This window comes from Phoxinus phoxinus (assembly GCF_949152265.1).
Source record: "Phoxinus phoxinus genome assembly, chromosome: 2".
In the NCBI taxonomy this organism is placed as follows: Eukaryota; Metazoa; Chordata; class Actinopteri; order Cypriniformes; family Leuciscidae; genus Phoxinus; species Phoxinus phoxinus.
Genome location: NC_136877.1, coordinates 41,571,877 through 41,585,117, shown reverse-complemented (window position 1 = coordinate 41,585,117; position 13,241 = coordinate 41,571,877). Strand labels below are relative to the sequence as shown.

General features: G+C 37.7%; 1 protein-coding gene across 1 annotated transcript in view; it reads right to left on the bottom strand.

The window, feature by feature from the left end:
- The window catches only part of abhd17c (abhydrolase domain containing 17C, depalmitoylase), a 39,381-nt gene extending 27,100 nt beyond the window's left edge, over window positions 1-12,281 (bottom strand). The window contains exon 1 of the mRNA XM_079638363.1: window positions 11,266-12,281. Coding sequence (XP_079494489.1) covers window positions 11,266-11,750 — 485 coding nt within the window. The 5' untranslated portion in view covers window positions 11,751-12,281. The remainder of the gene's footprint in view (window positions 1-11,265) is intronic.
- Between the last annotated feature and the right edge of the window lie 960 nt (window positions 12,282-13,241).

Genomic DNA, 13,241 nt, shown 5'->3' with positions numbered 1-13,241 from the left:
TAATCTAACTCATGTCAAAATTAAAATGCTAACACAATGCATAAAATCAAGATGTAAACTGAAATAATGTATTTTTTTCCTCTCAATAACTATTAATTAATTTAAGAACACAGTTCTTGGAACATCTAGAATCACAAAATGAGTCATATTTAAATATATAAATTCTCCTATTTCAATACAGTTTCTCAATTATAGCAGAAATACGTAAATCATCTTAAGCCCTATTCGGACGGGACTAGTTTAACATGGAGAGGTGGGGTAAAGTAATAATTACCAGAGCCTCTCTGTGATTTTAGTCCCGTCCGAATGTGCCATCTCAGTAAATGTCAGTAAAGATTACGGCGACTTTCCGGAAAAGTTACCTCAGGTAATACTAATCCCGTGCGAATAGAAACCGTTGTAAATATGTACGTAAATATTTTGTCATTTCCTGTTTAAAAGGTAGTTTTCCCACGGTTTTTCAAGTATGGAAACGCTTGAAAAAGCATTCAGTTGTGTTCTAGACGCTGGGACAAGTCTGGCAAAACTCAAGTGTTTTCCACATACCATTCAGATCAGAAAAAAGATCGAAAGCACTTGTTAGAGGCACAAACATCTTTTAGCATTAGGTAAGTGCCTATTACCAACACAATCCAATCTGAAGTTAATACATCTTTCGACCGGACATAACCGTTTTATATATAGGTTATGTGTTTGCGCACGTGATATCAGAAAGCAAAGTAATACACACGACGACAAGAGGGTGATGCCGGTGTGCAAATCGAGTTACCCCTCCCACTTCTGCTAGGTTTACTGAGATATCTTATCCCGTGCGAATTAGCCATTAATATTACAGACGTCGTGTGGTAAAATTACATTACTCCATCTACCCTTGTAAAGTTAATCTGCCCGAATAGGGCTTTAGCCTACATGGGGGGCATTTGAATACTGTGTTGGACAACAAAGGTCCTTTGAGTAAAAAAGGTTGAGAGCCACCGTTATAGATTAATACAACCACCACAATATCTGTCATAAGCTAGCTTGAATTCATTTCAATGTAAATGCTTGAGTAATAAAGAGCATAAACAGAAGTTTCATCCTAGTGTCCTTGTCCAAGAGTCACAACTGAAAATCAACAGCCGACACAGGAGGCCCAATCAGAGCTGATTTTCCTGACCTCAGTTCCTCAAGAGTGTTATTCCAGCATCCGGACTACAGTATATAAAAGACACCTGCCTGAGCATGCAGGTCTAGTTAGCATGCAGTCGGCAACAGAAACGTATTCACAGAACTGGGAAGGACTACAAGAAGTGAAGGAAGCCAATTTAAAAGGATCAGTGAAGAGAGATGAACTGTGGTAAATACTGTGTAGGTGTGAAAAGCAGAGGGAGGACGAGACCGATTTTATGGCTGCCATGTCTGTCACACAAACCCGCCTAGGCAGTTAGAAATTAGTCCAAGCTTCACTGCAGAACACACTTGCTTCCTTTCTCAGCTCAACGCTCACACTGTGATGCAAGCTTCTCACTAACCATTTCTCAGTCATAAGATAACCCTCATTGACAGTCTAGTAGATGAATCAGACGGAGATACATCTCACACCGCACATCTCAGCGGGTGAGCAGTTATTAGCCCTGCTGACTCAAAACACAAGATCTGACGAGCTTGAAAGTAGTCTGTGGTGGCCTCTTGAGGTCTTTGAGACCACTGAGCTGCTTCTCACACTGATGAACTGATAATCTACTGTCCTTCTTGGATCTGGTCTAAACGTTTCCCTCAGCAAATGCCAGTTGTTATACTGAGGAGTTTAACTAAACTTAAAAGACTTACAAAATAAGAAAGTAAGGTCAGAACAGTCTTTTTACTGAATATAAATATTTTATCCTCCTCGCTAAAATTGCCACATAGAGAGCTGCAGGGATGACTATGTGCCAACCTTACCTGGAAGTCTGCATCACCCTGGTTTCTACCACAAAAATCGAACAGGATTTTCCCATTAGCTTTTGTATTATCGCAAGATGATATAATTGTTCATCAAGATAATCTTCAAAAATCAACAATACAATGCTAAAACTAGGCTATAAACGGAATACATCAAGATTGAACGACTTCAAAATCACCGTCATTAAGCATCTGACAACTTGTAATATTTATTTAAAATCTACAAGTTGGAAAGTTTGAGCTAAAACAGTTTAAAACAGTAAGTGCACGATTATAAGCACAACAAGGCTATGAAAGTAAACTAGTGAGTAGATAAGTTTACCTGTCGTGAAGACGTCTCAGACGGCCTCTGTAGTCATATTTATCCACATGTTAGAACCTTTTCAAGACATAAACGCTTAAATCACGAATGTAGTCTTACTGATGTACTGTGCGTCATAGAAAACGTGAAAATATCTTGAGTTTGTGTAAACTATAGACCTTATTTTAGGCTTTTAACCAAAAAATGGAAACTAGTTTCCAGATTTTTGGATTCCCGCAGCACTCAATATTATGGACACAAATATACTATAGATATAGCATAGGGATAGTTCACCCAAAATTTAAAATTCTGTAAACTATTACCACATTTCCACTACAGGAACTTTACACAGGTACTAGGAATTTTGGCGAGTTTCGACCATATAGGAACCAAGGTCTAAATGAAGTTGCAGGTAAAAATCCCCCCCTCAGAAAGTCCCTGCTTGCGAGGTAGTATTTATTCAAAGTTCAGGAACTTTCAGGGGGTGCAACTTAGGCATTTAACATGCTGATAGGTTGAGTTCATGCCGCATTTTGATTGGTGGACTCCTCGCAGCATTTAATTTCAACCACCTTTTTTTTTTTCAATGTCTAATTGGCCTAATCTTCGCAGAACGCAACAGGTCTGGAGGAAAAAAGTTCCTGGGACAAATTGTTCTGGGTAATTTCAGTGGAAACGCATTTATCTGTAATTTACTCATCTATGTCATTCCAAAACTGTATGACTTTTTTAGAAAACAAAAGATATTTTGTAGAAAGACTGTTCAATCAATATCGGTCCATTCAATTAAAGTCAATGGGTTTTTTTGGAACCCAAAATTCTTCAAAATATCTTTTGCATTCAGGTTTGAAACATTAAGATTAAATAATATATTTATATCCCCTCTGCTGTGCAGTTATTCTGTTCTTATTTCAGAAGGAAACAAAGAAACATCTAAGAGTAAGACAAGCGTTTAGGCCATCACCTCGATTTCATTTTGAATCTGAGAGCATGACCGACCCCTAACAGATGAGGGCGAGATGTCAGAAAAAAGTCAGTAGGACATCCCCTACTAAAATTGTTTCGAGTCAGCTAGTTGGATGCTGCCTTGAGCTCAAAGTAATTTAATAGAAGCACATTTCTCCTTTTCTATTTGGTCGGTGCAAAACAATCTAAGTCCATCACACCACTGAAACTACCCTTGTAAGTTTGCCGCCGTTTTTATTGGAAGGTTCTAGTGACCGGCTGCTCCTCTTATCATTTGGGATTTACTGCTTTGCTGTAAACAGTTTACTAGTAGGAGCCCCATGTCCTGTGTTCAAAGGGAGGAAAACCTTAATCTGAAATGGGAAAGTGGGATGGGAAGCCATGGACCATGTAAGTCTCAGGCTCAAGCTTATCCGATAAATCGTACCGGTGAACATTCTCTGATTAAAACTGCTGTCCATCCTCCTGGGAATTATGAAAAGATGTTGCTCTGAAATTAGATGAACTGGCAGGCATGGAAAAACGGCACGCAATGAATAGGCACACACCTACCAACTCTTAACAGAGACATTAGGGGAGCGGATGGGACAATGGGAAAATGCTGATCCAGTGACTGGAGCGATAGACAGGGCAGGGTCTCCACAGAAACAGAAGATCATTCACTCCTGGGTATGGTATATGTTTGAAGTCAGAATTACTATTGCTCATACTTGGGGATCTGAAATCTCAAACCCCAAAAAATAAACTTAAAACATGAATGAAACCTGAAAAACATTGTGATTCATTGAGAAGAGGTGTTAGTGTGTGTGTGTGTGTGTGTGGGGGGTGAAATCACTTTACTCTTGACTGTATAACTTTTGTAACTAAAGGATTATTTTATTACATTTATACAGTGAAGACTATGCAGTTATTTTACATTAGATTAAACTACTGCTAGACCTATCTGAAAAACATGAAAAGCACTGTTTATTTCATATGCATGTTTGTTCAATTGTATTTATTTGTGCTATTGCTCATACTTTGATTATCTGTTCTTATTTCTTTACTGACTGTTCTACGTGGGCAGGGTTATGATTTTCTACTTGCAGACAAGGAGGGACCTTTTATACCGAAACACCAGAGAGAATTGCCAGTGAGCAACCACCAAGAAAACCTTTTCAACCACAAAGTAACATTCTACTCAACATCCTAGCATTGTGGCATTGGCAAAACACTCACATTTTCTTCAGAAAATATAAAACTCTAGTTGCTTTTAATATTTAAGACTTAAATCATTTTAACCATCATTTGTATGCTAAAGATGGTCCGCAGTGAGTTCAATGTAAACTTGAATTACTGCTTCCACCAATAAACGATAAGCGTCTGAGGCTTGGAAAGAACATTTTTCATTCCGGACTGCTAAATGGGCACGAAATATCACAGAATTCAAGAAAAGTGTACAAATCTATCTGTCCAAGAGTGCACCATTGATCAGCCATGCAGATCATTTTCAGGGCAGAGCTGTCAGCAAAGAGGAAGGTTCAAATAGTCAAACTGAGGGACCAGTGCACAGTACAGTAATTACAGAGAAAGTTTTGCCTTTAAAAGCAGGAAAAACACTTTCTAGTGAAAGGTGAAACAGAATTTAAAGAAAAGAGTAGCAAGAGTGAGCGAAAATAGATTTGATTTCTTTTTACACCCTTCCTCAAATATAATAACAGGGAAATTGACCAAGAAATATAGCAAGAAATATGTATTAACAGAAACTGCCCAAGGACTGCGTGACATGCCAACAATTTGCCTTAAAATAAATGCAGTTTCAACATAGGCAGTTGAAACAGTAACCTTGAAGGTTGAAGGTAAATAAATCAAATAAATAAACATTGAGGCTGTATGCTTTTTTTTTTTTAATAGCATTTCGCATTCTGAGTGGATCGTATGGTTCGATACGAGCATCATAAAATCATTAAGTGGAAAAATAGTTTTATTTGCATATAGCTTCAGGAAAAGCTTGATCGACATCTTGGTGTCCTTAACACAAGGACATAAAACAATAATAGCAAACTCGCCTAGCTTATCTGCTCACTGTGTCTATGTAACTCCATGTTCTTATCTAATAAGAATACTATTGTATTCAGACTACATTGGAGCATACAATGAACGTGCTGTTATCATGGCGTTGTCCTCTAAAACCTTTAGACTCGTTTCATTCTCCCAAGCTCTTGGGGCTAGAACAGTAGCAAAGCTGAATAAAATGTGCACACGTGTAGAAGTGCCATAACTCCAAGGTAACTGTCGCATTTCCAATGAAAGCTATAAAGTTGCAGCAATTTGTCTCATCACAAACTAGAGAAATTCAGCTCTGACACTGCCAAAGGACTGCATGAAATGCAAAAAAAAGCAATGAGATTTAAAATGGACAAAGATTTTTTCTATAGTGCTTTTTAAAATAATAGTTTGATACACCAACAACTCTTCAGAAATCAGCAGCTCGACCAATCCTGGTGAACAATTACACAGAGGTTAGCCAATCATAAGGTCATTTCTAAAAGTCTAAAAAGTCAGTATAGTAGCAAAAAGAAATGAGAAATCGGGTGGAAACTAATCAGGTAAAGCTAAATTATGGTTTTGATGCAAGAAACCTTAACTTGTACTTTTGAGAAGAAAATATGATACACAAAAGTGAAAAGTGTGGCAATATCCAGCTACTTTTCTTACCTTTTAAACCTCAAGTTTAGCACTAACCATACCACTCAACCATAGCCCTGGACTTGCAGGTAACAGACCGAGTCTCAGAATTTGCCATCCAACATCCCGCGGCAGCTCTGTCTGGTTCATTAGGTGCACTGTAAATAATTCACACCGAGAAGGGGAAAGACACTGGGAGTGCTACGGCGAAACCTGCACTGTCAGGCTGAATTTAATGAACACTTTAAGTTTTAAAACTGTTATGGGGAACATTTTTTCCTTTTTCTGATGACTTTAGGAAAGTTTAATTGATGCACTTTTTGCCTCAGAAAACCTCTGAAGTTAATTTATTACGTGCATAAACCCCTGCTACCCCGCACACACCTGGACAGTAACAAGCAGGTGCACAGAATACAGACAATATCATCGCCTGAAGAGGGTCGTAAGACTGAAACACTGCTGACTGAATGAATAAGACATTTCACAAGTTACTTCTAGACCATAAACTGCAACAGATTAATGGTAAGAAGCAAAAAGTTATGGTTATAGAACTGCTCACCATACATAAGCTGGAGAAAATGCTCCCAACAGACCATGGCATTCAAATCGGACAAAAAAGGATCCATTTTCCTCTGGACTGTCCAAGTAATTCTGCCTATTTGAAATGCATTACGTTCCATAAACAGAAAAGGACTTGCCAATGCACAATGGACCAAATACAGGCCAGAAACCCCAGGAGGAAGAGCGGAGGAGGTAAATGACACATTAAAAAGTCAAATCCTTTGTGCATTATCTTACTTGAGCAAACACCCCGGATAAATCCGGGCAAATGTTTGGAAGGAGAAAATGGCCTCAAAAAGGTGGCAGGTGCTGATATGGTAATACTTAAACAGATTAGCATTAAAAATGTACTGAGAGCCATGTTCTCAGTTTAATGAGTTTTAATTTATTCAAATGAGTTTGAAGGCTTCCACCTTTGCATTGAATACAAACATAACAGTTCAACTTCAGATTATTAAACTTAAAACTCGCATCCGTAATGGAGAATGTCAATTGCCAAGCATCACTAAAATGAGAAAATATTAAAATATATAAAAAATAGCCAAAATATTATACTTTATCATCATGTAACTCGTACTGCACAGTTATTGCTAGACACAAATAATACGGCTTTGTTGATGGCCGAGTATTACTGCGATTGGACTAATGGTTTTCTTTCCAATTTCATTTCTTTAAAAAAAAAAGGTTTTTAAAAAGCTCTATCCAATAACATTGGAGACCTGATAAAACAATTTCAAAATGTCACAATCAGCAGGCAGCACTGAGGGTCCTCGGACTGTTGTTTCTGGCATTCACCTAATATTAAACTCATTTCACAATCAAATGAATTTTAAATTACTCTGTCAACTCTGAAATACAGTTCAGTGTGATTATGATCTTTGCATCAGCAAATAAACATGACATTAACATCTATAGCAAATGTTCTGGAATCTACAAAGAATGCCATTACTTACTACTGTTACGCTAGCAAACATACAACAGACTCCGACGTAATTTACCCTGTCAGACGGGCTGGGCAATTTTCTGAGTAATTCCAATTTAATGTTTTGCCGCGATTTTATTTTTTTTAAATCGAGAAAACGCAGTTTTGAATAAAAATGATACAATGTTAGCCAATGTTACAATTAGACATGCTGAAAATATGGCAGTTGATGAACCAAAATGAGAGCATCAAATGTCTGGTAATTGACAGATTTTCCGTGAGAAGCTCTCCTGTGCGTACAAATACGAAATAATGCAAGCAATTACTAGTGAATGAGACCCAATGTCTACTTTGACAAAGAAATGCTTAGCGTTTTTCTTTATTTTTATTTCTGAGCATATAGTTCATAGCATAATAGTGCTTCATATAGCAATAATCAATTTTTTATAGAGTCAGATTCATAGTTCGTATGTTCATCTTTGTACTGTAAATGCTCATGTTGAAACAGTTCAATCTAATTTTCTGAAGTAGCATTGTTTTCAGCAGAGTATCAACAGTTTCTTAGCAACAGTTTCAATGAGCATTTGCCGTACAAAGATGAACATACTAGTAAGCACTATTTGAGCTTCATTGTGGCCATAATGAAAATACTTAACTTCCTCATGGTCTCCTGGAAAGCTCGATTGACAAACTAGCCTAGCACCTAAAAAAACCCCTGCTTATTTCATTTGTAGCCTTTCTGTGGATTCATTTAGGCATACAATCTACTTGCTAAAGTGAACCAATGTTTGCAGGGGAATTTCCCACATAAGTGGAAGACCTGCGGGAATTATTAAAAAACGTATGAAGTATCATGCGAAATAATCGTGTTATATAATCGTGATTTCAATACTGACCAAATTAATCGTGATTATGATTTTTTTCCATAATCGAGCAGCCCTACTAGTGCCTACAGAGCAACAAACCAAGCCATTCATATTTTGTATTCAACCAACCTCCGCTGCCAGATGTGCGAATAAATGATAATGTTCCTACTTCAAAAATAATTACAGACATTTACACTCCCCAGTGTAAACATGCCCTGTTATATATTATCAAAGACACGGCACCTTATGCAATTGTCTTCAATCTGCCAAAATCAACTTTCTAATGGGTTTGTAAGAGGATTATAGAACAGTCTCTAAGGGCATTTTGTCTTGGTTTGCAGGTTTGGTTAAGCTATTATGTGTGGTTAGGAGAAAGTCCAATGGTTAAAATCCTGTCCATGGACCAAAACATGAGGTCAGCTGTTGTTTAAACTGATTAATTGATAGGTTTAGGACATAAAAAAATTTAGTGAGATATACTAAAGAGAACCCATTAGTGCACCAGACTTCAGTCCTCAACCACTTGACCAAAGGGCTGAATCAGCATGAAAGACAGCAGATAACTATGACCTAATGATGACCAATCAATATAGAGGAAAATGTATAAAACAAACAAACAAACAAACAGAAAAACAGTCAAATTCTAACTTTCAAATATTTTTGCTGTTAAAGGGCACCTATTATGACATTTAAAATGTTCCTAATGTTGTTTTGGGAGTCCCCAACAACAGTTGTACATGCATGCAATGACAAAAAACACTTTTGTTGTCGTATAATATGCATTTATTTTTACCTGATTTGCTCACCGACTCCCAAATGAATCGTTCAACGACTCATTTTTCCAAACCCCTCCTTTGCGCGACGCTAATCTGCGTTGATTGGTCAGATGACCCAGCAGTGTTTACAGAGATAATACTTATTGTTTAACACGGAGTACAATGATGCTTTTATCAATTAAATTGTGTTATAATAATGATTATAGTCCACTGCTTTGTAGTTTGTAGTAAAAAACTAAAAATAAGATAAATAATTTAATGTTATGTTAGCGAGCATAGCCCAGAGTTCATATTGTAAAAGCACAATCAGTCTTTGTTTGCATTAGCCCGATGCATAAATATAAAGTTTTTACAAAAAAAAAAAATGCAGTTACGTTACTACGAGGTATTACTCTAGACAAACACTTCACATATCTCAATACAATTGTCATTGAAGACCTAGAAGCTAAACGGTGCTTACACAACAAACAAAATAATTATTAAGCATGCTACATAAAACATAAAAGCAACAATTATTAATAACACTTACAGGTTGTGATACGGAGGAGGAAGCTGATGCAAATACATTTGGAACTGAACCTTCCTTCAATATCAGCCAGCTCGCGAATACAAGTTTGATTGCATTTAAAGCAATCGTCTTCAAAATGGCGCGAACAAAGCACAAGGCTCGGACTATACTTCTGTGGTATAGTTATATGAATTGTAGCCACTTAGTCTTCAAATGCTCCTCCTTGGGCAGATGAAAAAAGTTGGCTTTTGAACCATAGACAGTATCGCCATGAGCCTTGGAGTGCAATAAGTGGGCGTGTCGTATTCAAATAACTTGACGTCATCTAGTCAGAGAGAAAGCGTCGGTCTTCTAATGATTCATAAAAATGACTCAGAGTCGACTCTTACTTTTGAAAGACAATAACTTATACGGTGCACTTTCATATTTCAAACTTTGCAGGATGTTTTTGTTCACTTAGATCTATGTTACACACTACATGAAAGGTAAATTTCAAAATTCCATAATAGGTGCCCTTTAAAACTTAATTTACAAGACTAACAGACAGGGATGTGATGTGTTTTTGAGTGGTTATGCAATAACTTAGTTATGTCATCATTCAGCTCAAGTGAGCTGGTTCAAAGAAGTTCCATGTATTTAAATCAACCGGACACTAAAAGAAACAACAAGATAGACAACTAAAGATAACTTTATTAGCATCCATATCAACGCACGATAACATTGTTTATTATTAGTGTGAACTGCAGTACCACTTTATGTTCTCAAGCTCCTTTAGAGAGTCAGACAGATTCTGATTGGCTGTCAATGTTTTTTTAGTCATCAACTGGAAAAAAATATTTTTTTTTGTGAACTCTGATATTCTTTTAAATTTAGAAACATTTTTGTTATCTTGTATATCTTTGTTATCCTTGGTGTGAACGGGCCTCAACATCATGGTCCTTTTATTAGGGATGCACCAATGAACATTTTGGCCGATACTAAAACCGATAATTCTTTAGGCTATATTTTAAAGCCGATAACCAATATATTGGCTGATAAATCTAAATTTCCATATACTTTTTGAAACCCGATTACAAAAAAAAAAAAAAAAAAGTTAAAAGCCACATCAATTTTTACGGCAGACTTTTTGAAGTTATTTCAATCATGTCAAGCCATTCAAAACCATCATGACGATCGGTGTTCATCTGATGCATCTCAGCTGAAGGAAATAATCCATAATTTAGCCAATTGGTTTAATATATTGGCCAAATTTTCTTATCGGATGACAACGATAATATTAATAAATAACACATCAGCCGATACCAATATGGTGGCCGATACATCGTGCATCCCTACTTTCTATGACTGATGCCAATAATGACACGTTTGAGCATCTGACAGTCATGCAGAATTTCACTTGACATTAGGCTACTACAACTACAAAAATGAATAATAATAATAATAATGCTTCATTTTTGTTGCAAAGATGATAGACAATTCTGCACTTGTTTGATATTTCTTAACCGATATTCACACAAACCGATCACCAGTTTGTCTCTATAAAAAAAAATCCCAATATTATGGCGTTTCATGAAATAGGATGAGCTCAACGACAATGCAGATTTTTTCAAGACATCAAATAAGAAAATAAGGAACTTCATGGGCCATTCATTCATGAATAGCAGAAGGAAAACAGCAAAGCATTAGACAGTGTTTTGAAATACATGTGCAATGCATGAAAACATCTCAACAATCGTAACTGTTAGTTGGCACACAAACACCTGTTCAGAAACACTCACTTGTTCCGTAGAACCTGCCAGGCCGCTTCGATATCAGCGTACAGGTTCTTCTCGGACGGTTTCCCGGTACTGACACCATAACCCGAGTAATCATAGGAGAACACATTGCAGTTGATCCTGGACCCGAGGCCGATGTAGAAGCTGCACATCTGGCCCAGATCCACGGCGTTCCCGTGAGAGAACAGCAGCGTGTAGCGGCTAGTGGGCGCGCACCGGACGAACATGCAGCCGACCCGGTTTCCGCGGCTGGTTCGGGTCACAAGCACTTCGACGGCGTCCAGCTCGCGCTGTGAGTACTGCCAGTCGGCGCGCTCGGTGAGATGCAGGCTGGTCGCGCCGCTCGCGTCCGTGTGGACGGAGTACGTGGGCTCGGGCGGCAGGAACGCTAGTTTGGCCGCGATGCGACTCGGACAGGGCGGGCAGCAGAAGAGCCAGCACAACTCACCGAGGGAGAAGCTGTTCATTCTCGGGCCTTGCTCGGGCATGGAGATCGGTCGATACCGGTTATGTGTCGGAGGGTTACGAATAGCAGAAAAAATACACGAACGGGCTCGACTCTCGAGGATGCTAAAGCCGTGCTAAGTGGTTTCGGTTTGGTAGTGGTTTGACGGTGGATAAGTCACTAGCACTTGCTTTTTGACATTTTAAAATATATACTTTTCAATTCACCACTTATCCGTCTCGATCATGGAATGAAAATTTAAAAAAATCGATCATTAAAACTCAATATTCAGCGTCAAGCTAGCCGTTCACATACAATGTAAGCTGCCATTGCTCCTGCTAAGAATGCCCAAATATGGGATTTTCCCGGTCATGGCGGATATCCGGCTCCCGCAGGCTGACCTCGACGTCACAAGCTTTTTCCTTGGATGAGATGCAGGAAAATTAGGATGGTGCTTTTTTTCTAGGACTTGGACATTAGTGAAGTCATCAAAACTGTGAAATAAAAAAAGTAAATATGGAAAATATGTTTATGTTTACAAATATTAAACAAATAAAAACGGTATATAGCCTAAATAATTAATCTATTGTAATTAATTTATCTCACACACTCTGGATACTCACTCAACCACCTTCATTAGGTACATGCTAAGATGCGTTTAAACGGTTTGTATGTATGCTGTCATTTTTTTTTGTAAAGAAATAAATAATGTAGGAACAATTTATATTTGTCTACAAAAACTATTTTCAAAAATGTATTCAGAAGCCTTTAGATTAAACACATTCAAACAGATGAGTCCAGGGGGGGAAAAGATACAGATGCTTTTGTGACAACAAGCCCCAATGAAACACAATGCAAGCAATTAAACAACAAATATATAACTATGTTTTTGCCAACAAAATCTGTAATTAATATAATTTAAATATTTCCCTGACATGACATTAGTGAAAAATAGTTGAAACTTTAAAAAATACATCTTTATCATTCTTGTCTGAATGCCAGTGGTTACTAAAATCCTTGAGCAAATTATACATTTGAAGAACATTCTGTTGAGTTTACATGGAGGAAACATGACAGCAACCCCAGAGGTTTCAGCATTTAACTTTGTTGTGAGTGTTTCACCTTTCCCATGATATTTCGAAACGTGCAGTTTTTCATTAATCAGATTTCAGTGGGAAAATTCAGTCATAATATGGCAGAAATGTATGACATTGACTACAACACTTGGGACGGGAATGTCCTGAATGGAATGGGAGAGGGAATGAGAGAGGCTGGCTTGGCATTCCTCATATTCTCACCTAATCAGTAAAAAGCATATGGAGTCTGGGGTGGAATGGATTTATCATACCCTAGAGGATGAAGCACATTTCCTAGATAGTAATAATGTGCTCATTGGAAGTAGAAATGCACTGTGGGACCTGCTCAGAAGAAGTGTGGATGCATGGGAAATGCCCTGGGTGATTGCTCTGGCTCCGTCTGCGTTTTATATTTTCAAGAAGATAAGGTGCACCCATTTTTTCCTCCCATGCATAAC